General features: G+C 42.4%; 1 protein-coding gene across 3 annotated transcripts in view; it reads left to right on the forward strand.

Moving 5' to 3' along the window:
* LOC115152418 (tyrosine-protein phosphatase non-receptor type 9) overlaps positions 1–27,522 on the forward strand; it is a 58,882-nt gene that overhangs the window by 15,500 nt on the left and 15,860 nt on the right. For 2 of the 3 annotated variants that reach the window (XM_029697274.1, XM_029697275.1), the window contains 3 exons: positions 7,793–7,936; positions 10,623–10,712; positions 22,369–22,493. In XM_029697274.1, coding sequence (XP_029553134.1) covers positions 7,793–7,936; positions 10,623–10,712; positions 22,369–22,493 — 359 coding nt within the window. Of the gene's footprint in view, positions 1–7,792; positions 7,937–10,622; positions 10,713–20,991; positions 21,965–22,368; positions 22,494–27,522 lie in introns of those variants that run through there. The other variant, XM_029697276.1, reaches the window with a different exon arrangement.

Genomic DNA, 27,522 nt, shown 5'->3' on the forward strand with positions numbered 1-27,522 from the left:
TCTTTAAGAATTATTTTTTGGGCCACTCTTCCGTAAAGCCCACCTCTGTGGAGTGTACGGCTTAAAGTGGTCCAATGAACAGATACTCTAATCTCGACTGTGGAGTTTTGCAGCTCCTTTAGGGTTATCTTTGGTCTCTTTGTTGCCTCTCTGATTAATGCCCTCCTTGCCTGGTCCATGAGTTTTGGTGGGCGGCCCCCTCTTGGCAGGTTTGTTGTGGTGCCATATTCTTTCAATTTTTTAATATTGGATTTAATGGTGCTCTGTGGGATGTTCAAAGTTTTGGATATTTGTTTTTATAACCCAACCCTGATCTGTACTTCTCCACAATTTTGTCCCTGAAATTTTGGAGAGCTCCTTGTTCTCTTCATGGTGCCTCTTGCTTGGTGGTGCCCCTTGCTTAGTGGTGTTGCAGACTGTGTGTGTGTGTATATATACAGTGGGGGAAAAAAGTATTTGATCCCCTGCTGATTTTGTACGTTTGCCCACTTACAAAGAAATGGTCAGTCTATAATTTTAATGGTAGGTTTATTTGAACAGTGAGAGACAGAATAACAACAAAAAAATCCAGAAAAACGCATGTCAAAAATGTAATAAAATTATTTGCATTTTAATGAGGGAAATAAGTATTTGACCCCTCTGCAAAACATGACTTAGTACTTGATGGCAAAACCCTTGTTGGCAATCACAGAGGTCAGACGTTTCTTGTAGTTGGCCACCAGGTTTGCACACATCTCAGGAGGGATTTTGTCCCACTCCTCTTTGCAGATCTTCTCCAAGTCATTAAGGTTTCGAGGCTGACGTTTGGCAACTCGAACCTTCAGCTCCCTCCACAGATTTTCTATGGGATTAAGGTCTGGAGACTGGCTAGGCCACTCCAGGACCTTAATGTGCTTCTTCTTGAGCCACTCCTTTGTTGCCTTGGCTGTGTGTTTTGGGTCATTGTCATGCTGGAATACCCATCCACGACCCATTTTCAATGCCCTGACTGAGGGAAGGATGTTCTCACCCAAGATTTGATGGTACATGGCCCCGTCCATCGTCCCTTTGATGCCGTGAAGTTGTCCTGTCCCCTTAGCAGAAAAACACCCCCAAAGCATAATGTTTCCACCTCCATGTTTGATGGTAGAGATGATGTTCTTGGGGTCATAGGCAGCATTCCTCCTCCTCCAAACACAGTGAGTTGAGTTGATGCCAAAGAGCTCCATTTTGGTCTCATCTGACCACAACACTTTCACAAGTTGTCCTCTGAATCATTCAGATGTTCATTGGCAAACTTCAGATGGGCATGTATATGTATTCTTGAGCAGGGGGACCTTGCGAGCGCTGCAGGATTTCAGTCCTTCACGGCGTAGTGTGTTACCAATTGTTTTCTTGGTGACTATGGTCCCAGCTGCCTTGAGGTCATTGACAACATCCTCCCGTGTAGTTCTGGGCTGATTCCTCACCGTTCTCATGATCATTGCAACCCCACGAGGTGAGATCTTGCATGGAGCCCCAGGCCGAGGGATATTAACAGTTCTTTTGTGTTTCTTCCATTTGCGAATAATCGCACCAAATGTTGTCACCTTCTCACCAAGCTGCTTGGCGATGGTCTTGTAGCCAATTCTAGCCTTGTGTAGGTCTACAATCTTGTCCCTGACATCCTTGGAGAGCTCTTTGGTCTTGGCCATCGTGGAGGGTTTGGAATCTGATTGATTGCTTCTGTGGACAGGTGTCTTTTTTACAGGTAACAAGCTGCGGTTAGGAGCACTCCCTTTAAGAGTGTGCTCCTAATCTCAGCTCGTTACCTGTATAAAAGACACCTGGGAGCCAGAAATCTTTCTGAGTGAGAGGGGGTCAAATACTTATTTCCCTCATTAAAATGCAAATCAATTTATACAATTTTTGACATGCGTTTTTCTGGATATTTTTGTTGTTATTCTGTCTCTCAATGTTCAAATAAACCTACCATTAAAATTATAGACTGATCCTTTCTTTATCAGTGGGCAAACGTAAAAAATCAGCAGGGGATCAAATACTTTTTCCCCCCACTGTATACTGTGATCATGTGACACTTAGATTGCACACAGGTGGACTTTATTTAACTAATTATGTCACTTCTGAAGGTAATTGGTTGCACCAGATCTTATTTAGGGGCTTCATAGCAAAGCGGGTGAATACATATGCACGCACCACTTTAACGTTGTTTTTTAAAAAAAAAATTTTTACTTCACTAATTTGGACTATTTTGTGTGTGTCCATTACATGAAATCCAAATAAAAATCCATTTAATTTACAGGTTGTAATGCAACAAAATAGGAAACATGCCAAGGGGGAATAATATTTTTGCTTTCAGGTCTCTCCAGAGATGTTTGATCGGGTTCAAGTCCGAGCTCTGGCTGGGTGACTCAAGGACATTAGAGACTTGTCCCGAAGCCACTCCTGCATTGTCTTGGCTGTGTGCTTAGGATCGTTGTCCTGTTGCACGGTGAACCTTCACCCCAGTCTGAGGACCTGAGTGCTCTGGAGCAGGTTTTCATCAAGGATCTCGCTGTACTTTGCTTCGTTCATATTTGCCTCGATCCTGTCTTGTCTCCCAGTCCCTGCCGCTGAAAAATATCCTTGAGTGGTCCATCCAGAGCCCGGACTTGAACCTAATCGAACATCACCGGAGAGACCTGAAAATCGCTGTGCAGCGACGCTCCCTATCCAACCTGACAGCTAGAGGATCTGCAGAGGAGAATGGGAGAAACTCCCCAAATACAGGTGTGCCAAGCTTTTAGCGTCATTCCCAAGAAGACTCTAGGCTGTAATCGCTGCCAAAGGTGCTTTAACGAAGTACTGAGTAAAGGGTCTGAATACTTATGTAATTGTGATATTTCAGTTATTTATTTATAAGAACCTGTTTTTACGTCGTCATTACGGGGTATTGTGTGTAGTTTGAGGGGGAAAAACAACAATTTAATGCATTTTAGTATAAGGTTTTAACATAACAAATGTGGAAAAAGTCAAGGGGTCTGAATATGTTCCAAATGCACTGTAAATCCATGGAAATGTTTTTACACATTCAGGCCTAAGTCTTGAGTTCTTAGAATGTTTGGTGGCTGACTAGATTTGGACTGGATTGAGCATTGTATAGACAGCGGTGACTGTTCAAATACAGACCAAACTGTACTCCTATTGCTTGAATGGATACTCTGATGGTAGACTTGGGCTGGGAATGCTCAACTGATGTTTGAACTAGAGCCAAACAGATGCATCCTTTCACCGATATTATCGGCCACTGTTGGCCTTTTACCGATACCGGACGATAATTCCACCAATAACGGATATTCAATAAATATGATGGAAAAAGGGAATCTCAAGCTTATCTGAACCCATGCAGCCATTCCTATGGTGTCATTATTGTCACAATGTAAGAAGTCAACATTTGAAGTATATTTCTTGGATAATTGCTGTTTTGGATGGCAATTTATGAGAACTCAGTGTGGAAAAGATGTTCCTTTTTTAATTTCCCTGCTTTTAACAGTATATCGCCAGATGTGTAGGTATTGGAAAGGTTTTTCCCCCCAAAAAATCAATCGTTTTGAACCCAAATATAAAAAATAAAAAAATTGGTCGGGCTTTAATATGAACTCTGTCACTTGCGGTTCGTATATCGTTCAGACTGTTTGAAATGTGCAGTCTCTGTCTACTCACTTGATATTGATTGACTCTCCCCTCTCCGTGTGAGCCAAAGATAACTTCCTGACTAATATTAACCTAACTACTAATGTCTGATAGCTGCTCTCTCTCCCTCCTTGATATCTTAGGCTTTTAAGGAGAATCAACAGACTTTGGGCAGAGTATATGGGAAGGCTGTGACCTCTTCATAGAGAAAGCAGTCAAGTTTGGTTTTATGCCGAGGGATCGAGATGCGGAAGATTTGAATTGAAAAGAAAATGGCTCACAAATGTTTGTTTTTATTACAGCATGTGTAACCAGCAGAACCCCCATTTGAGGAAGTGCATACTGAATTCCTCAAAGATATGTAAATATTTGCATGTATCGTCTTGATTCACAGAATTTGTGCCAGAATATTTCCTTCAAAGTAGAACTCTTTGTTTAGACCTAATTCTTATGACTGCTATAAACTGTAGTTAAGCAAACAGGCCCATAATCTGTGTTGGGGACACTCAGGGTCCATAGACTACTTTTTAGGAATCCGTTCCTGCACCTAGGTACATTTGTAATTCAGGTGGACTATCTTGAAGTCAATAATGGGTCCTCCTCTTGGTTCGACTTCAAGTGTGAACTGTGAAGGTTCAATGTTTTTTGGTGAACAAGAAAGTTCCAGAATATTTATGAATATTGAACTACGTTAATTTTCACTAGTTTATTCACACACAAAAACCTGTTTCGGTAACATTTTGTTTGGATAGTCCCAAGTACATAGTTTGTTGATCTTCAATAAATGTCAACAACATTACAACTATCCCTAGCTTTTACACAAACCTTAACCCTTATCCTAACCCTAAACTTAACCCTTATTTTAACTGTAACCGTAGGCTGGAGTTAAACAAAGCAACTTTCCCACAATTTTGGGTGCTTGCAACGGAGTTACTACTTGATTGCTTTGTGAAACACCCCAATACAACTCATCTGCAACTTGGTTGCATCCAACTTTGTGCTAGTGGTGGGGAGATGACTCCAAAATAATAGATTCCTCGACTCTTTGCCTGTCATCTCCCGATGTCGACTCCCATTTCTGGGTGACAGGCTTAGATTCCTCTAGGAATCAACTCCTAAGATTCAATATTTTTGCATCTGCAGAGACTGAGTATTTAGTAGTGGTTTCTTTGCAGCAATTTAACCATGAAGGCATGATTGGCTCAAACGCATTAAGGAAAGAAATTCCACAAATTAACTTTTAACAAGGCACACCTGTTAATTGAAATGCCTTCCAGGTGACTACCTGATGAAGCTGGTTGAGAGAATGCAAGAGTGTGCAAAGCTGTCATCAAGGCAAAGGGTGGCTACTTGGAATCGACTGGAATCGAATCCCGGTAGTTGGGCTCTTTGAATAGCATCAAGACTAGCATCCCTTCATCTGCTCTGGGAGTCCAGGGTTCCTGGTTGAATTTTATGTAGAGTCAAATCGATATATAAGTTGATCAATATTATCGCCCGATATTAGCTAAAAAGAATGACTGATTTATATCGAATTTGCCTTTAAACCACCAATATTGTTTACATAGAGTTAACAATAAAGTATCATGTTAAACCAGAGCACTTTAAAATGTACTGATAATCTGATATTAGATATAGGCCCACTTCCTTTAGTTAAAAACCACCTGCATCCAGAGGAAATGCTTTGTACATGAGATGTCTTAAAGGACCGGGCCAATATGACGCTTGCTTTGATTTACCAGTTAAAATAATTGAATGATACACAGGGCAACAAACATCCGAATGAGAATGAAACAATCACATGGTGAAAACTCAACAATGCAGCCACACAGTGAGATTTTTATTTTTTTTACAATTATGTAGTTAAAAGTTAGCTTCCTCCTCGGCTTTTAGCGGTTTGAATAGTGCTGGAGCCTCTGACGTGCATCAGTTTGTCTTTGAAATCCAGAGCTTTGTGAGAGGAGGACAGTGGCATCCTGTCCTTTTCAGCTCTGCTCATCAGTAGCTTTCTGTATTCGTGAAGAGTTTCTGACTCCCCATAGTTGACTTCCCCCTCTCGCTGGCTGGGGAAGCGGAACTTGCTCTGAGGGTGAGCTTTCATTAGCCTCTATCTTCTGTGACAGCTCGCTGGTGCTGCCTGGCTGGGCTCGCCCACCAACAAAATTCCGGAAGCCTTTTGGGAGGACATAGACAGAGAGGGTGTGCACGCTTAGATTGGTCTCTTTGCTAGCTGAAACATAATATAGCTGGGGGTTCTCTAGTGCCTTTTCACACTACTGTAGATTTCAATACTGACAGTGTTATTCAATACTGATAGTGTTATTAAACAATTTTTGTCCAAATGTGTTGGTTAAATATTTAGTTATTCTATTGAATGGGTATAATGGGGAAGTTTGAAGAAGCTTTGAATGAGCAACTTCAGGCCTGGTGTCTGGAGTGGAAGATGGCGTGATATGAGAGAGGAAATGAATGGTCCACCTTGACAGTCAGCTATCAGATAAAGGGATGAAATTCTGAAAAGACTCAATATTGAAATCTAGCACCTAGGTAATGTTATTTTTCATAGCATTCTTCTATAAAACATTAACTCTATGCACATTACTTTTTACTCTTTGAAAAACATTACGTTGATCTTGTTTATCTTGTACGCTTGTTTATTCCATGTAACTCTGTGTTGTTGTTTGTGTCGCACTGCTTTGCTTTATCTTGGCCAGGTCCCAGTTGTAAATGAGTACTTGTTCTCAACTAGCTTACCTGGTTAAATAAAGGTGAAATAAAAAAATATCAACTCAGCCTTGTAGTTCATAAAGAATGCATAGGTAACTGAGCTGAGTGCTGAAATGGGAATTTTGTGTACATAGTTATATAATTGATTGGGTAAATCAACATGAGAAAAAACAGTCCCAGGCAGTGTTCATGTAAAATGATGCTGCTGTAATCACTTACCTAAAGGTAATTTTGCTAAACCTTCCTGGTGGCCAAAGTGTGTGTCTGTCCATCTTTGTGAAAAGTGTGTGTGCACATGGGTGTGCGTGAAATCTATACTGAACAAAAATATAAAAGCAACCTGCAACAATTGCAAGATTTTACTGAGTTACAGTTCATATAAGGAAATCAGTCAATTTAAATTAATTCATTAGGCCCTAATCCACCCACTGGGAAGCCAGGCCCAGCCAATCAGAGTGAGTTTTTCCCCACAAAAGTGCTTTATTATTCTTGATATGCCACACCTGTCGGGTGGATGGATTATCTTGGCAAAGGAGAAATGATCGCTAACAGGGATATAAACAAATTTGTGCACTAAATTTGAGACAAATAAGCTTTTTGTGCGTCGAACATTTTGGGTATTTTTTTTATTTCAGCTCATGAAACATGGGACCTACAATTTACGTGTTGCGTTTTATATTTTTATTCAGTGTACATTCATTTTTGTTTAAGACCCTATTCCTTAAATCAAGTGCAAGAGCGCACACAATTTCTTGAAACTGATGCTGATGGTGCAATCTTGGATCTCAATAATTTAACCATAACTATTCAAGATTGGAGGACTGCAAGTCTGTTTTCTGCATACAAGCTCAGTGTATTTTTTATGGCATGTTTGATAGAGGTAGGGTTTATGGAATCCAAGTTGTTCTGATTAGATTAATAGCCCAGCACGTTTTACTCAACTGCTAGTCCCAGCTAACAAAAGGCTTGGAAGTACAGAAATGTGGAAGCACAAAGTGCTATGCCTACAATTAGAACCTCTGTTTTTGTTGGTATCATATTTTTTTCATGCAGCCAAGTCACCTCTGTCTTCCAACACCCTTTCTCTCTTTATGAAATTAAATGCTCTTTCATGGTAAAGGCCATACGGACACCATACACCAACACCACTTCCTCATAGGATGTATCATTTTTAACTTCTTCTTTCACTTCTTCTAGTCTCTTTTATCTCTGTGGAGTGAGTACATAGATTGTGTCCCAAATGGCACCATATTCCCTATATAGTGCACTACCTTTGACCAGGGCCCATAGGACTCTGATCAAAGGAAATGCACTATATATGGAAAAGGGTGCCATTCAAAAGCAGTGTGCTAGGGAATATGGTGCCGTTTGGGACACATTCATGGTGTGTGGCCGCATCTCTGTGTGTTTTTAGGCTACCAAACAGTTTCTGGAGGAAATCAACAAGTGGACCACTCAGCATGGAGTGTCCCAGCTGTCCTGGGAAGTGGCCGTCAAGTTCCTCATGGCGCGCAAGTTCGACGTGCTGCGAGCCATTGAGCTCTTCCACAGCTACAGGGTAAGTGTATGTATGTATGTGTGCATGCATGCATGCATGCTTGTCAGTGGTGGCTGGTAACTTGTAAAGTTAGGGAGAATGATGTTTAATTTATTTTTAAATAAACATTTTAGGAGCATTGTTTATATTTTTGTTATGTCTTTTTTTCCTCAATTTTGAGGGGGACAATCCTCCTCTTCCTCCCTTATCTTGGCAAAGGAATAATTCTCATTAACATGGATATAAACAAATTGGTGCACCAAATTTGAGAGAAATACGCTTTTTGTGCATATGGAACATTTCTGGGATCTTTTTATTTCAGCTCATGAAACATTGGACCAAGACTTTACATGTTGCGTTGATGCACTATATATACAAAGTATGTGGAAACTTAGCCAAATCCACTATTTCAGCCACACCCGTTGATGACAGGTGTATACAATCCAGCAGACAGCCATGCAATCTCCATAGACAAACATTGGCAGTAGAATTGCCTTTCTGAAGAGCTCAGTGACTTTCATCGTGGCACCGTCATAGGATGCCACCTTTCCAACATATCAGTTTGTGAAATGTCCCCCCCACATTCTGAAATTGCGTTTTTGTCCCCCCCAGTTTTATCATTGGAATGTGATACAAAATGAGGCAACTGTGTGCTTTAGGACCATGCGGACGCCTCCGAGCAGTCAGGAAGGTTGTTTGGAGTGTTTATCCGACTGGATAAAAAAGTAATAGGTTATTATGTCCTACCCCCCACTTCTAAAACCGGAGTTGCACCCCTGAGTGCTGTTATTGTGAAGTGGAAATGTTTAGGAGCAACATTGTTAGGCCACACATGCTCACAGAACGGGACCGGTGGGTGCTGATGCGCATAGCGTGTAAAAATTGTCTGTCCTCGGTTGCAACACTCACTACCGAGTTCCAAACTGCCTCTGGAAGCAACGTCAGCAGTACTGTTCGTCGGGAGCTTAATGAAAGGGGTTTCCGTGGCCGAGCAGCCGCACACAAGCATAAGATCACCATATGCAATGCCAAGTGTTGGCTGGAGTGGTGTAAAGCTCGCCACCATTGGACTCTGGAGCAGTGGCAACGCGTTCTCTGGAGTGATGCTTCACCATCTGGCAGTCCGAAGAACAAATCTGGGTTTGGCGAATGCCAGGAGAATGCTACCTGCCCGAATGCATAGTGCCAACTGTAAAGTTTGGTGGAGGAGGAGTAATGGTCTGGGACTGTTTTTCATGGTTCTGGATTGGCACCCTAGTTCCAGTGAAGGGAAATCTTAACGCTACAACTGATAGTAGTGGCCTACATTATATATAATTCTGTGCTTCCAACTTTGTGGTAAAAGTTTGGGGAAGGCCCTTTCCTGTTTCAGCATGACAATTCCCCTGTGCACAAAGCGAGGTCCAATCTCCCCGTGCACAAAGCAAGGTTTATTTAACTAGGCAAGTCAGTTCTTATTTACAATGACGGCCTACCCCGGCCAAACCCGGACGACGCTGGGCCAATTGTGCGCTGCCCTATGGGACTCCCAATCACAGCCAGATGTGATGGTCTGGATTCGAACCAGGGACTGGAGTGACGCCTCTTTCACTGAGATGCAGTGCCTTAGACCGTTGCGCCACTCAGGAGCCCCCATCCATTACAGAAGTGGTTTGTCGAGATCGGTGTGGAAGAGCTCCTACCTCAACCCCATCGAACGACTTTGGGATGAATTGGAACACCGACTGTGAGCCGGGCCTAATAACCCAACATCAGTGCCTGACCTCACTAATGCTCTTGTGGCTGAATGGAAGCAGGTCTCCGTAGCACTGTTCCAACATCTAGTGGAAAGCCTTCCCAGAAGAGTGGGGGCTGTTATAGCAGCAAAGGGGGGACCGACTCCATATTAATGGCCATGATTTTGTAATGAGATGTTTGACGATCAGGTGTCCACATACGTTTGGTCATGTAGTGTATTTTTGTTCAGTGTGTAAGCATGTTAAGTAATACGTCATAATCCTTGAGCCCACGGGTATCCAATTGTTTGCCACGGTAGTCAGTTTAAGCTCTGCTCCACGTGGATCAAGGTAAAGGCTTTCTAGTCACTTGGACAGGTAGTTCTTGGTAAATATACAGTACTGTCATGTAGCCTACAAGGTTCAATTCACAGCTTCCCACAGGTATTTATTTATACCTTATCTGCTTGGCTATCACGGTATCTCTGCAATACCATACATCCTGAAAATCTCCTCAGAAATGGTTTCCTTTCCTTTTCTCTTTCCTTTCAGCTAAACTTCCCTTTTAATCACATGGCGGTTGAGAGCACACTTGCTGGTAGGACTCATCCATATATTGCCTCAGAAGACATGTCGATTTAGGCAGCCCCCCGCACCTCTCTGATTCAGAGGGGTTGGGTTAAATGCGGAAGACACATTTCAGTTGGACAACTAGGTATCCCCCTTTCCCCTTTCATCCTTCCAGCCTTTAACCAATGCAGATGAAGGAAAGACCAATCACTGAAGAGTTCTGAGACACACTAGGTCTGGGATGGGGAAATGCAGTCCTGCACTACCACACCTGATTCAACTGATAGTAGTGGCCTACATTGAAGACTGTTTAGGTGGATTTGGATAATTTGAATCAAGTGTGTTAGTGCTGGACTGGAACAAAAGCCTGTAGACTTCACAGGCCTGATGTTCCCTTAATTCTTATTTTTTCATTTGTCCAGGAGACGCGTCTGAAAGAGGGCATCGTCAAACTACAGCCTCAGGAGGAACCTCTGCATTCGGAGCTGCTCAGTGGGAAGTTCACTGTGCTGGTGAGTTTAATAGTGTTTGTGTGTTGTGTGTGCAAAGGCGTATGGCAGTTTTGGCAACCCTCTGTGGCATTAAGCCTACAACAACCATCTTAACTATCTCTTCGTTTCACTCCGTGTCAAAATGTTTTCTTCCGCATCGTGCCTACTGAACACGACCCAGATGCTGAAAAAAGATAAACGCTAAAACAACTCCAGGACCAGACTCATTGCATTGGTTATCCTCTGTCTGGAGCGGGTAGCGGATGTCGATTCTCCTCCCCGGGGCCATTAGTCAGTCAGTGCAATGGGCCATGCATGGCTCGCAGACAGAGACGGTAATGTCATGACACATACCGTCTCAACGCCTCTCACTCCCATTCCATTAGGAGGATGCTCTCGTCAGGATGGGGGGGAACAGTGCAGGAAATGCTCTGGGATCATCTGTTTTTTTCTTTTACGACTATGAGATATATGGAGCTGTGCCGACTAGGCTGCTTTCTGCTGTAGTAGTTACGCAGACAGTAGTAGGTGGGGTGTGGGGGTTGTGGCATATTTTGGTTAACTTGTTGGGGATAGGGGGCAGTATTTGCACGGCTGAATAAAAAACGTACCCGATTTAATCTGGTTACTACTCCTGCCCAGAAACTAGAATATGCATATAATTATTAGCTTTGGATAGAAAACACCCTACAGTTTCTAAAACTGTTTGAATGGTGTCTGTGAGTATAACAGAACTCATATGGCAGGCAAAAACCTGAGAAGATTCCAAACAGGAAGTACCCTCTCTGACCATTCCTTGGGCTTCTTGCCTCTGTTTATTGAACATTTAGGATCTTTGCTGTAACGTGACACTTCCTACGGCTCCCATAGGCTCTCAGAACCCGGGAAAAAGCTGAATGATGTAATTCCAGCCCCAAGCTGAAACACATTAGCGCTTTTGGCAAGTGCTCTATCAGAGGGCCATCAGACTGAGGCTCGTGCATGAGGGGATCCCATGCTTTTACTTTCGCTCTCTTTGTAATAAAAAATTATTTCCCGGTCGGAATATTATCGCTTTTTTACGAGAAAAATGGCATAAAAATTGATTTTAAACAGCGGTTGACATGCTTCGAAGTACGGTAATGGAATATTTAGAATTTTTTTGTCACGAAATGCGTCGTGCTCGTCACCCTTATTTACCCTTTCAGATAGTGTCTTGAACGCACGAACAAAACGCCGCTATTTGGATATAACAATCGATTATTTGGGACCAAACCAACATTTGTTATTGAAGTAGAAGTCCTGGGAGTGCATTCTGACGAAGAACAGCAAAGGTAATAACATTTTTCTTATAGTAAATCTGACTTTGGTGAGTGCTAAACTTGCTGGGTGTCTAAATAGCTAGCCCTGTGATGCCGGGCTATCTACTTAGAATATTGCAAAATGTGCTTTCACCGAAAAGCTATTTTAAAATCGGACATAGCGAGTGCATATAGGAGTTCTGTATCAATAATTCTTAAAATAATTATGTTTTTTGTGAATGTTTATCGTGAGTAATTTAGTAAATTCACCGGAAGTGTTCAGTGGGAATGCTAGTCACATGCTAGTCACCTGCTAATGTAAAAAGCTGTTTTTTGATATAAATATGAACTTGATTGAACAGACATGCATGTATTGTATAACATAATGTCCTAAGATTGTCATCTGATGAAGATCATCAAAGGTTAGTGCTACATTTAGCTGTGGTTTGGGTTCATGTGACATTATATGCTAGCTTGAAAAATGGGTGTCTGATTATTTCTGGCTGGGTACTCTGCTGACATAATCTAATGTTTTGCTTTCGTTGTAAAGCCTTTTTGAAATCGGACAGTGTGGTTAGATTAACGAGAGTCTTGTCTTTAAAATGGTGTAAAATAGTCATATGTTTGAGAAATTGAAGTAATAGCATTTCTAAGGTTTTGAATAACGCGCCACGGGATTCAACTGGCTGTTGAGTAAGCGTCCCACCTAGCCCAGAGAGGTTAAACTATCCCCAATTCAATGGAATTGCAACCCTCTGCATGCACAGTGCACTTTTCCATCACATGTACAGCTGATTCTCAAGATCTTGCACACTAATGAGATGCTATTGAGCCCACACTACTACACTGTCTGAGCCAAGGACTACATGGTTTCTGGTAAGTTTTGATTACAATACTGGGTGGGGTATATTTTATATGACTAACATGCTTTTTTAATAACTAGTAAATAGTAGGCTACAGCAAAGTGTGTTTAAATAATTTAACTTGTTAACAATTTCTGCTAGTTCATTTTTGCTACCATGTGGGTTTTAGCTTGCTTGAGCCTGCTAACTGAGGAGTGTTAATTCACCTGTTTCCATACATCTTTAATTTCAAAACATTTATCTTACAAAGGAGTTGTTTAATCTAACTGCTTAACTATTTATCTGTACATGGAATTGTATTTGTTATTTTTTACAGATTGAATTTTTTGGGGGAATCTTTACAGAAAAATGCCACAGGCACTATCTGATGTGTGGAGACATTTCACTGCAGCTAATGTAAAAGGAAAAGGTGTGTACATTTGCAAATACTGTGCCAAATCATATGTGAAGAATGCAACAAAGATGCAGAATCATCTGGCCAAGAGCATAACGTTCCCTCAGCGCTCACAACAAGCAACCACTGACAAAAGTCCCTTTACTTCTATTCGACGTGAAAATGATGAATCAGACACCTTATCGATAGCAACAGCTCATGGTCCTCCTGGAATCAAAAGTTTTTTGTTGTTGTTAAACTCTGTTTATTCAGTTTTAAACACAAGACGACACAAAACAATATAAATAATATACTCAACTAGAAAAAAGATAGCGTACTTTAGACAACTTAAACACACCGGGCAGAAGGCTACAAAGGTTAAAGGGCAATCTGTAGTACAGGGACAGAGCAAACACCTCACCATTGTTCCTTTAAACAGTCAAGGGACAGGGGTGGAGAAATGCAACCACTCACAGACAGTCATGGCCACAGACCGACCATCCACTGGACTAAAAAGAAACTTTACAATACTTTAAAATAAAAAAAAATGTCATTTTATGTAAGCGTGAACAAAATGTAATTAAAAAAAACAAAAAAAAACAGGGCAAAACAAGCTAACTTTTTAGTCTCTGACCGGGCAAGATGAACAAGGCATCTGCAGGTCACAATCAATAAGCACATCATCAACCTTAATTCCCCCCCCCCCCCCCCCAAAAAAAAAAAACCCACAAAGAAATGCTCATCCAACCCTTGAGTCACAGGGGAGTCAAATACAGACTTATTTTTGTTTTAATATGAATGCCATCAGAGGATGGACTGTTTAAAATAAGACCGGAATGGAGCCCAAGCCCCATAAAACAGTTTGGGGTTCCCACGTCTCTCACCAAAATTTACAAGATGGGGGAGATGCCATCTTGCAGTTCTGAAGTATTAGCCGTCTAGCTAAAAGAGTTGTATAAGCAACAGTGTCCGACTGGATTCTTGACAGGGGGGTACCTATGGGCAGTACACCAAAAAGGGCTGTAAGGGGAGACGGATCTATAACATCGTCATATATATCAGAGAAACCTTTAAATATTAATTCCCAGAAACCTGACAGTTTATGACAGCCCCAAAACATATGCAACAGTGTGGTTGGTTCCGTTTTACATCTGACACAGGTAGGATCAAAATCAGAGAATATTCTTCCAAGTTTTGCCCCGGACCAGTGGATACGGTGAACCACCTTGAATTGAATGAGGCTGTGTCTAGTGCTAAAAGAGGATGAATGCACCCTGTACAGCACAGATTCCCAGGTGTCTTCCCCAAGTTCCTCCCCCAAATTATTTTCCCATCGAGTCTTTAATGACTTACAGAACCCTTCTTTGGTGCCTTTAATGATTGCATATACATCTGAAATTACGCCCCTAGGAAGCTTGTTCAGCTCAAAGATTCTCTCTATAGCTGTATTCGCAGGCCTATGGGGAAATTCAGGTGTGTTAGCTCTGACAAAGTTCCTAGTCTGGAGAGTGGAAAAAGTGGGATTGGGGGAGGTTGAACTTTTCATGTAGCTGAGCAAAAGGGACAAATGTATCATCAAAGAATAATTGGGCTAGTGAGGAGAGGCCTAGTGAGTGCCAGATGGCAAAAGCCCCATCATTCAAAGATGGAGGAAATAAAATGTTCTGATTGATTGGACCTGATAGAGAAAAGCCTCAGAGGCTAAAGGCTAAACGGAACTGATTCCAAATTTTAAGAGACTGCTTTACAATTGGGTTAACACACCTTTTGCCTAGGGACACTGGGAGAGACGAGCACAACACAGAAGAAAGTGCAGCAGGTTTACATGATTCAGACTCCTATCTGGACCCAGAGTGGTCTAGGGCCAGTAGGATCAGTCTGCAGCCAGTACAAAAGGGCTCTGAAATTTGCAGCCCAATAGTATGTCTGAAAATTTGGTAGAGCTAAACCACCCAATGCCTTAGGCTTCTGTAAATGTTTTCTACCAATCCGTGGTACCTTGCCATCCCAAATAAAATACATGAATGTTTGATCCAGTGAATTAAAAAAATATTTTATAATAAAAATGGGTAAACAATGAAATACATAAAAATTTGGGCAACACATTCATTTTAATGACATTAATCCTTCCAATAAGAGAAAGAGGTAGCAAATTCCAAAAAGTGAAAGATTGTTTCAAACTGTCAGCTAGAGCAACAAACCTTTAGTGAAACAAATTTGAATATTTCCATGTCACTTTAACTCCCAAGTATGTGAATTGATCCCCGACAATCCTAAACTGAAAACTTGCAAAAGAGCACTTTAAAGCAGGTTTATTTACAGGAAAAAGCTCACTCTTGCCTAGTTTCAGCTTGTACCCTGAGATTGATCCAAACTTTATAAGAACAGATAAGGCACCTGGCATTGAGGTATCAGGGTTGGACATTTTGGGGCGGCAGCGTAGCCTAGTGGTTAGAGCGTTGGACTAGTAATCGAAAGGTTGCAAGTTCGAATACCTGAGCTGACAAGGTACAAATATGTCGTTCTGCCCCTGAACAAGGCAGTTAACCCACTGTTCCTAGGCCATCATTGAAAATAAGAATTTGTTCTTAACTGACCTGCCTAGTTAAATAAAGGTAAAATAAATAAAAATAAACAAAAGGAGGTCCTCAGAGCAAGACTTCCTGCTCTAAGCCCATCCTGATTATACCTTGAATGGCATCATTAGAGCGTAGTGCAATAGCGAGAGGCTCGATTGCCAAAGCAAACAACAAGGGGGAGAGTAGACAACTCTGTCTGGATACGCAGTGCAAGGGAAAATATTCAGAGGACAAGTTGTTAGTCCGTACCGAAGCCATGGGAGAAAAATAAAGAATCTTTGTCCACGCAATTCATTTTTGGGCCAAAGCCAAATCTATAAAGGGCAATTCTCTCGTAAGTACACCGCCGAAGGTTAGGCAGAAGATTTTTGTCCAAAAAGAAGTTATCAATCCGGGAGTATGTTTGATGAACATGAGAATAAAAGGAATACTGTCTATCTGTAGGGTGTAGGAAACACCAGGCCTTACACACAGCATATTTCTGAAGGAAAGATTGAATAAGTAGGGCACATTTAGATGGGCCTGTAGTTCTCTGTGAGGACTTGTCAAGAACTGGGGACATTGTACAGTTGAAATCCCCCCCCTAAAATCAACAAATGGGAATCTAAATTGGGTATAGCAGATAAAAAGGAAGAAATTAAACTTGTCATCCCAATTGGGAGCATAAACACCAGCCAAAACAAGAGGGGTGGAAAACAGTTTACCGGTTATTATGACGTATCGTCCCTTAGGATCAGCAATAACCTCAAGCTACAAAGGGAGTAGATTTATCAACCAAAATGGCAGCACCCCTTGATTTACTATGAAAGTTAGAGTGGAACACTTGACCAACCCAGTCCCTACGCATCCTTAAATGCTCACCAGTCCTCAAGTGAGTCTCTTGTAGAAATGCAAAATTTGCATTCAAACCCTTTAAGTGTGTCAGCACCCTCTTACGCTTCACAGTGTTGTTAACCCCTTTGATGTTCCACGAAATGTACTTGATTGTATTGTTTCGGCCACCCTGAGCACTCCCGTTATACAACCCTATCATTAGAGCATAGAGTGGAAAAGCAATCAGTACCCAAAAACCACAGATTAACTTGTCTCAGAGTAATAATGTACGGTGCAATATATTTGGAAAAAGCACAGAAAAAAAAACAAAAAAAGACAGAACGACAACATTAGAACTGAACAATTCAACCTCCTTCCTCCCCCCAACCACCTCTCCCCATCCCAGACAGTACCTCCCCAAACGAGGTACAAGCCTAAATAGAACATGTTCTCTTCGCACAGTATGTCTGTGAGAGTGCGGCGTTAAACCCAAACCCACAGTCCTGCTCTTTAAAGTCGCGTTTTATGTTAGTGGATCAAGCAGCAAAAAGAGAGAGAAATAAAAGTGAATCCCTTGTGCAAACGAAATTACAAAAGCACCACTTGTAGATGTATATAATTATATTCCCAGTCTTATAACAGGCATTGAGAGAGAAAATAAATAAAATGTATAAAGGCTCTCAACCAAAAACCTAATTTGAAGTAAGTAAATCATAGTAAGACGATCAAAAAAATTATAATAATTGTCTAGTTTGACGATAAGACACCTTACAGCCAAGACCAAAAAATTACGTGTGCGCAACGTTGAACGTTTTCTGGGCATAAATGACATTCAAAACTTTAAAATTGAAGTGAAGACCCACAAAAACGTGTAGCCTCGGAACATTTACTGTTTACTGGGTCGGTACAAACGGATGCAGTAAACAAATAACCAAAAATATTTTGAATCACTGAGACACTATGTAAACAAACTGAGTAGGTGAATATGAGCGCCTAGGAACAATGGAGTTAAGTAAAACCTTAATACAATGAAATTAAAATGACTGAATGCTTGTAAGGCAAGCACACTAGATGATCAAAACATTAGATCACATCAAATAAGCCCGACTGGGTTCGCCAACTCCCCAACTATACAAGAATAGTATGTTATAACTAAACATAATTGTACCACAGGCGGGCTACTTACTATCCACAGTTCGCAAGCAACAGTTGCTGATCTATGAGCAAGTTCAAGACTTCTTGATGTGACGTTGAATGTGCGCCATAGCCTCATCCGGAGACTCAAATGTGTAGTCTTTACCATCATGAGATAGCCATAAACGGGCCGGGAATCGCAGTCCAGACTTCACACCTGGATGGTCCTGTAGTAGTTGTTTGGCCTGCCCGAAAGCTGCGCGCTGCCTGGAAACAGTGGGAGAGTAGTCCTGGTAGATAGAGAAGCTCTGTCCTTGAAAGCTCAGAGTGGTATTGCGGGCTCGTCGGAGAATCTCCATCTTCTCATGGAAAAAGTGCACTTGAAGAATTATGTCACGGGGCCTCTCACCATCCCGGGGCTTTGGGCGCAGTGACCGGTGGGCACGATCAATCAGGGGCTTCTCATCCAAGGCAAGAACATCCTTCAGCAGCCCAGAAACGGAATCCGTGGCGCGAGGCATTTCCGCTGCCTCTGGGACCGATACCAGTCTCAGGTTATTGCGGCGAGAGAATCCCTCTAAACTCACACCACTCTCCTGCACCTTTTTCAAATCCGCAGCCAGGCATTTCACGTCAGCCTCCAGAGAGGTTGTTCAGTCGGAGACATTGGTAGCGGAGGTCTCCAGTGCTGCAATCGTTGTAGTGTGCAACTCTTGTTGTTTTGAGTGATGTGATTACTGGCACTGTCTCGTTCCGCAGGATGGTTAGATCTGCTTTTAAAGTATCAGAAACCTCCTGTATTCGGGCCTCAATCGTAGCAACTACCTCCGTTTTCATTTCAACTATCTCAGAGCGTAGTAGTTTGATGGCCTTGAATGTTCATTTCAGCACCGCCAGGCCCCGGGTAAAGTGTGAGTCCCCGGGCCCTCAGACTCAGGAGAGGGCGGTAATGAGAGTGGGTCTTGTAGGCCAGGTTTCCTGAAAGTCATGTTTTTGGCCTTATGTTTGGTCGACATGCTGACATTCGAAAGTAAAGTAGTCTTGGTTTTTAGGGAAAGGGATCACCGTACTAATATTTGAAAATAAATACGGTTCTGCTGCAAAATTCACATAAACTTTAAGAATACTGCTGGAGCAAACAGAAAACACGTCACTCACACATGGCGTCCCTCCAACCCCCATCAGAAGATTTTTTGATTCAATGGAGGAACGTAGTCAGAGAAATGCTGATGCATGTCTTGCTTGAGCTGCGTATGCGACTGGTTCACCTCTGATGCTAACAGGCAATGTGTATTGGAGGTGATTTCTGAATGTTCTTCGCCCAGCATACACCCCTCCAACCAGACATGCTTTATCTACTCATTTGCTGCATGCAGAGTTCAACAGAGTTCAAGTGAAGGTCAAGCGAATCATAGAGAAAGCAGACTGTATTGCAATCATCTCTGGGTGGTCGAATGTTCGTGGGCAAGGAATAATTAACATCATCTCCACCCCTCAACCAGTATTCTACAAGAGCACAGACACAACAGACACCGGTCTCTACATTGCAGATGAGCTGAAGTCAGTCATCAATGACCTTGGACCACAGAAGGTATTTGCACTGGTGACAGACAATGCTGTGAACATGAAGGCTGCTTGGTCTAAAGTGGAGGTGTCCTACCCTCACATTAACACCCATTGGCTGTGCTGATCATGCATTGAATCTGCTCCTCAAGGACGTCATGGCACTGAAAACAATGGATACACTCTACAAGAGCGCCAAGGAAATGGTTAAGTACGTGAAGGGTCATCAAGTTACAGCAGAAATCTACCTCCCCAAGCAAAGTGAGAAGAAGCACCAGATTGAAGCTGCCCAGAAACACCCATTGGGGTGGTGTTGTCATCATGTTTGACAGTTTCCTGGAGGGGAAGGAGTCTCTCCATGAAATGGCCATATCACAGTCTGCTGATATGGACAGGCCCATCAAGAGAATCCTCCTGGATGATGTAAGGGCTTTGGGATGGAGGTGCAATATGGCAGTTGTGCCAACATATCTCATCAACCACCTGGTGGAAGGGACTTTGTGGCTCTGAGGCTCTTTCCCTTGTTGCCTCCATCATCCTCCAAATCCCACCAAAATCAGCCACCTCAGAGCGCAACTGGTCCTTGTTTGGGAACACATGCACCAAAGCATGTAACAGGCTGACCAATACAAGGGTTGAAAAATTGGTGGCCATCCAGGCAAGTTTTTGGCTTTTTGAGCCTGACCACGAGCCATCCTCAACAAGGTTGGAAAAGTAACAGTATAGATGGGGCCTCAGAGTCTGATGTTCAGGAGGTGGACATTGAAGAGGTGCAGGGAGAAGACATGGAAGCCTGAGAGGAAGAAAGTCTAGAAACTAAAGCTTTGGTTGTCATTTTACAGATGTATGTTTAAAACGTTTTTGGGAGATACCATGGATCATTGGGGATCATTCAATGTTCCCTATTGTTGTTCAGTGAAATCATCCCATTTGAAGAGTCAATTCATTTTATTAAAGTGTAATTTGTAACTCAATTGTTTTTTTATTTATATTGGAAGGATTTAATCATTTGCAAATATCTCTACTTATGATAAAGTCAAAGGTTTGTTTCTGTCTCCATTTGATATGGTAAATATATCCAATGCAAAAAACATCTACATTTAAATTGTAGTAATATTCATTTGCATATATTTCCATTAATTCCCATATATTTCCGTTAATTCACACGGAAATTTTCCACCTTGAATATTCCCCAAAATGTGCAACCCTACTAGCTAGTGTTTATGTTTCCAAGTTTCAAACGTGTTCTCAAATTCCATTGAAATGGCAGCAGCGGTATGACAACCAGCACATTCATGAGCATGCAATACGACTTTCCTCAGTATGAAATCCTCAACAACCCACTGTGCTGTCAGACTCAGCATGCTCATGAGGCTGATATCGCTGGTCCAAATGCCAGTTGTGAAGCTAATAGCAGTGACGCTATTACTGTGTATCTCCGGTAGGGCAACATCTGAAAAATGGCGCAGTTGGTAGTGTGTAATGGTACTCGACTAGTCGGCAAAAGCCGACATCACCCACGACAGAGAACGGTTGATTGTCAAGGGCAATGAATTCCATTATCTTTGCTTTAATGGATATTGATTTTGAGTTGTCTCTCTGAAATGTTCTTACTCTTTCAAATGACTGCTTGACTTGTTGACTGCTCGATCCACACAGCAGACATTGTGGGCTAGGTTAGGAATGCTGTGTTACACGTGTAGCGCAACATTTTACGTGGCGTCATTATGTCACGTACCTACGTTATATAGGTATGCACGTAATCTTAGACATCGGTTTTGCATATCGCCGTTACACTAGACATTGGGCCGATGTTGGCATTTTTTGCTAATATCGGGCGATTCCGATATATCGTGCATCCCTACTTTTTATTATTGCCTAATCAAACTAAGTCATTCGATCTGCTTTTTGGATGCTGGGGTGAGTGTTAATTGTGGAAAAATGTATTGTATGCTCTTCAGTGTTGCAGTTCACACTATAAACTATTTTATACTACTCAGTTGAAATTCAATCATTTTTAATAGGTCACACAGTAACTCACAGTGAAAGAATGTCCTAATCCAGTGACCGGTGACCTGTTTTAATTTAATTGAATGGGGCCCTGTTTTTCACAATTGTTTTGTTTTTAGTTAGATGTTCCATTCATACTGACAGTTTGTTTCATAGAAGTCACTCCTTCAGAGATGTGAGGTGGCGCCCATTTTAAATCTACTGACTTTGAACCCAGGTGCCTCCCTGTGGCCAAAGCTCTCATTGCTTCTCATCGTCATGTCCACTTTGCCATCCTGTGGTAAAACTGAACACCAGACCCCATTTTTGATATGCAGGCTGCCATGACTTTACATGTATTTGATGATTGCATGTTGGATTCATTGTGCAATGAATCTAGACTAGAGTTTTGCCTCAAACCTTTCTGTATGCACCTCTACTGTAAACTAGTGATGGGGGAAAAATCTATAGTTACAATTCAGGATATTATTTTTGATGATATATTATATCATTTTGGCAATATTCTTTTTGCGCTAGTTGGCTGTACCTGCGACAAAATGCCAGTATTTTTCATTCATAGCTTGTTCTCCATCTTTTTTTGTTTTCAGCACTTTTATTTCCATGACTGATCAAAACTCGTATTCTCATGACTCTGTTGTCCCTCTGCAGAAGACATATGGTGAGCAATATGTTTGGAACATCGCAACGCAATATAATCACAGTATCGAATTACATTACATATAGAATAGTGAGAAGCGCAATACGTATCTTATCAGCACTTAAGTATCGTGATAATATTGTATTGTGAGGTCACCGGCAATTCCCAGCCTTACTGTAAACTGTATACACCTCTGGTATTATGCCAATGGAGAAAAATAGAAATGACTTTTTAACACTTTTTTCTATGTTTAAATGACTTTTGTGATGCGTTACTGCTTATTTGCTTATTTTTTTCTCACCCACAGGTACTATATAGAATCCTATTTGAATCAGGATGTTGGACTTCAGTGCCCCACAGTGCAGCTAAGAAGCACACCCTAATCTCTCCTCACTCTGACCCCTGTCTCTGTTCTGTTCAACCAGAGTGTACGAGACCCATCAGGCGCCTCCATAGCCTTGTACACAGCCAAGCTCCACCACCCCAACAAGACAGGCAACCATGTTGTCCTGCAGGCTCTCTTCTACCTCCTGGACCGGGCTGTGGAGAGGTGAGAACAACGAGATACATATTTTAGTATTAGCCTATGTGTTCTGTTCAATTATGTAGGTGAGACTCAGTCTCTGTCCCAATTGTCTTAGATTACCTAAATTACCAATTGTCTTAATTGATCAAGACCATTGGGTAAAGGCAGTCTTAGTTTTACAACACAGCAGACAAATTGAGACAGGATGTTGGCATTGCACGGTGACAGTTTGTTGTGAAAGTGTGTGTAATTTGTATGACCTGATGAGCAATTTTAGAATCCTTTTTTACTCCATTATTGATGAGCAGCTATTAGCACCCATGTCATGAATTATAATGATTTACGTATAGCACATAAGGCATTATAATTAAGCAATAAGGTGTGGTATATGGCCATTTCTTTAAAACAACAATACAGTACAAATGGCCACTCCCATTAGCGGGTGCTCTGGTCAGTGGGTGCGCTCGCCTGCACCGAGACGCCGGCAAGGCACTGCCCCCAGCCCAAAGGGATTTTCCAAGGGTTGGAAAAACCAAGGCCCGCCACATGGAAGCGAGCACACCCATAACTACCAAGACCAGAACACACACCGCTCACAGCATCAAAACAAACAATAATCCCATCCCCACCCTCACCACTGATTGGAGGACCTCAAACTTTTATACTGTACATACATTTGTATATATAATTATTCCAACACTCGTCAATTCCACTCTTCAAACAGCCACAGATCAACCCATCTTTCCCAATAAATCATAATTCTACCATTTCCTCTCGCAATACAGCAAATACAATACATTGTGGGGACCCAGTGTTGAGGATCAGCGGGGTGGAGATGTTACCTACCCTCACCACCTGGGGGGCGGCCCATCAGAAAGTCCAGGACCCAGTTGCACAGGGCGGGGGTCGAGACCCAGGGTCTCGAGCTTAATGACGAGTTTGGAGGGTACTATGGTGTTAAATGCTGAGCTGTAATCGATGAACAGCATTCTTACATAGGTATTCCTCTTGTCCAGATGGGTTAGGGCAGTGTGCAGTGTGATGGCGATTGCGTCATCTGTGGACCTATTGTGGCGGAAACCAAATTGGAGTGGGTCTAGGGTGACAGGTAGGGTGGAGGTGATATGGTCCTTGACTAGTCTCTCAAAGCACTTCATGATGACGGAAGTGAGTGCTACAGGGCGGTAGTCATTTAGCTCAGTTACCTTAGCTTTCTTGGGAACAGGAACAATGGTGGCCCTCTTGAAGCATGTGGGGACAGCAGACTGGGATAAGGATTGATTGAATATGTCTGTAAACACACCAGCCAGCTGGTCTGCGCATGCTCTGAGGATGCGGCCGGGGATGCCGTCTGGGCCTGCAGCCTTGCGAGGGTTAACACGTTTAAATGATTTACTCACGTTGGCTACAGTGAAGGAGAGCCCGCAGGTTTTGGTGGCGGGCCGTGTCAGTGGCACTATATTGTCCTCAAAGCGAGCAAAAAAGTTGTTCAGTCTGTCTGGGAGCCCGGCATCGTGATTGACTGTAGACCCTGCCACATACCTCTCATGTCTGAGCCGTTGAATTGCGACTCCACTTTGTCTCTGTACTGACGCTTAGCTTGTTTGATTGCCTTGCGGAGGGAATAGCTACACTGTATTCGGTCATGTTTCTGGTCACCTTGCCCTGATTAAAAGCAGTGGTTCACGCGTTCAGTTTTGCGCAAATGCTGCCATCAATCCACGGTTTCTGGTTGGGGAATGTTTTAATAGACGCTGTGGGTACAACATCACCGATGCACTTGTTAATGAACTCGCACACCGAATCAGCGTATTCGTCAATGTTGTTGTTCGACGCAATGCGGAACATATCCCAGTCCACGTGATCGAAGCAATCTTGAAGCGTGGAATCCGATTGGTCGGACCAGCATTGAACAGACCTGAGGGCGGGAGCTTCCTGTTTTTAGTTTCTGTCTATAGGCTGGGAGCAACAAAATAGAGTCGTGGTCGGCTTTTCCGAAGGGAGGGCGGGGGAGGGCCTTTATATGCGTCGCAGAAGTTAGAATAACAATGATCCAGGGTTTTGCTACCACTGGTAGCACAATCTATATGCTGATAGAATTTGGGGAGTGTTGTTTTCAGATTAGCCTTGTTAAAATCCCCGGCTACAATAAATGCAGCCTCAGAATGTGTGGTTTCCAGTTTACATAGAGTTCAATGAAGTTCTTTCCGGGCCGTCGATGTGTCTGCTTGGGGGGGATATACACGGCTGTGATTATGATCGAAGAGAATTCTCTTGGTAGATAATGCAGTCGGCATTTGATAGTGAGGAATTCTAAGTCAGGTGAACAAAAGGACTTGAGTTCCTGTATATTGTTATGATCACACCACGTCTCGTTAATCATAAGGCATACACCCCCGCCCTTCTTCTTACCAGAGAGATGCTTGTTTCTGTCGGCGCGATGCGTGAAGAAACCAGGTGGCTGTACCGACTCAGATGGCGTGTCTCGAGTGAGCCATGTTTCTGTGAAACAAAGAACGTTACAGCCTCGGATTTCTCTCTGGAATGCTACCCTTGCTCGGATTTCATCTACCTTGTTGTCAAGAGACTGGACATTGGTGAGTAGTATGCTCGGGCGGTGCGCGATGTGCCCGTCTACGGAGCCTGACCAGAAGACCGCTCCGTCTGCCTCTTCTTCTACGGCGTCGTTGTTTTGGGTCGCCGGCTGGGATCCGATCCATTGTCCTAGGTGGTAGGCCAAACAGAGGATCTGCTTCGGGAAAGTCGTATTCCTGGTCGTAATGTTGGTGAGTTGACGTTGCTCTTATATCCAATAGTTCCTCCCGACTGTATGTAATAAAACCTAAGATTACCTAGGGTAACAATGTAAGAAATAATACATAAAAAAAAAATACTGCATAGTTTCCTAACTAGTCTTGAACCCGATCGAACATCCCTGGAGAGACCTGAAAATAGTTGCGCAGCGACGCTCCCCATCCAACCTGACAGAGCTTGAGAGGATCTGCAGAGAAGAATGGGAGACACTCCCCAAATACAGGTGTGCCAAGCTTGTAGCATCATACCCAAGAAGACTTGGGCCTGTAATCGCTGCCAAAGGTGCTTCAACAAAGTACTGAGTAAAGGGTCTGAATACTTATGTAAATGTAATATTTCAGTATTTTTATTTTGAATACATTTGCAAAAATTTCTGGTTTTGCTTTTTCATTTTGGGGTATTGTGTGTAGATTGATGAGAAAAACAAACAATTTTATTAACTTCAGAATAATGCCGTAACGTAACACAATGTGTAAAAAGTCTCGGGGTCTGAATACTTTCTGAATGCACTGTACATCTCCATACACCTGGATTAAATTGGGAGTATGTTTACAATGCCATTCATAAACATGATACATTTCTTATACATTCTCTCCAAGAAAATGGGTTTATCCTCTAGCAGTACATTGGAGTTTAACCACATTGCTCTAATATATATTGTCTCTTCTGGAGGATAACATTGGAATTGTAGCCAACTCTGTATAGCTTCATTTAAAAAATATGGATACTTTAAAAATTGTTTCACTGTAAATCCACCAAAAATTGAGTTTTAATCTGTATAACAGCAAAGAGCACCCTTTTAAACATTGGATGTGCCTCTTAGTTGTCTACTAGAAAACCAGTTTGGATTTACAGTACCAGTCAGAAGTTTGGACAGCTACTCATTCCAGGGTTTTTCTTTATTGTTACCATTTTCTACCTTGTTGAATAATAGTGAAGATATCAAAACAATGAAATAACACATGGAATCATGTAGTAACCAAAAAAGTGTTTTAACAAATCTAAATATATTTTATGTTTGAGATTCTTCAAAGTAGCCACCCTTTGCCTTTATGACAGCTGTGCACACTCTTGGCATTCTCTCAACCAGCTTCTGAGGAATGCTTTTCCAACAGTCTTGAAGGAGTTCCCACATATGCTGAGCACTTGTTGGCTGCTTTTCCATCACTCTGCGATCCAACTCATCCCAATCCATCTCAATTGGGTTGAGGTTGGGTAATTGTGGAGAACAGGTTATCTGATTCAGCACTCCATCACTCTCCTTCTCGGTCAAATAGCTCTTACACATCCTGGAGGTGTGTTTTGGGTCATTGTCCTGTTGAAAAATAAATTATAGTCCCACTAAGCGCAAACCAGATGGGATGGCGTATTGCTGCAGAATGCTGCGGTAGCCATGCTTGTTAAGTGTGCCTTGAATTGTAAATAAATCAGACTGTCACCAGCAAAGCAACCCCACACCATCACACCTCCTCCATGCTTCACGGTGGGAACCACACGTGCGGAGATCATCCGTTCACGTACTCTGCGTCTCACAAAGACACGGCGGTTGGAACCAAAAATCTAATTTGGACTCATCAGACCAAAGGACAGATTTTCCACCGGTCTAATGTCCATTGCTTGTGTTTCTTGGCCCAAGCAAGTCTCTTCTTTTTATTGGTGTCCTTTAGTAGTGGTTTCTTTGCGGCAATTCGACTATGAAAGCCTGATTCACTCAGTCTCCTCTGAACAGTTGATGTTGAGATGCGTCTGTTACTTGAACTCTGAATTTATTTGGGCTGCAATTTCTGAGGTGCAGTTAACTCTAATGAACTTATCCTCTGGAGCAGAGGTAACGCTGGGTCTTCCTTTCCTGTGGCGGTCCTCGTTAGAGCCAGTTTCATCATAGCGTTTGATGGTTTATGCGACTGCGGATTGACTGACCATGTTGTAAAGTAATGATGGACTGTCATTTCTCTTTGCTTATTTGAACTGTTCTTGCCATAATATGGACTTGGGCTTTTACCAAATAGTGCTATCCTCTGTATACCACCCCTACCTTGTCACAACACAACTGATTGACTCAAACACATTAAAAAGGAAAGAAATTCCACAAATTAACTTTTAACAAGGCACACCTGTTAATTGAAATGCATTCCAGGTGACTACCTGATGAATCTGGTTGAGAGAATGCCTATCTCCAACCTTTTTAACCCGTCTCTCCTTTCTGGAGAGGTTCCCATTGCTTGGAAGGCAGCCACAG

This window comes from Salmo trutta, chromosome 17 (assembly GCF_901001165.1).
Source record: "Salmo trutta chromosome 17, fSalTru1.1, whole genome shotgun sequence".
Classification (NCBI taxonomy): Eukaryota; Metazoa; Chordata; class Actinopteri; order Salmoniformes; family Salmonidae; genus Salmo; species Salmo trutta.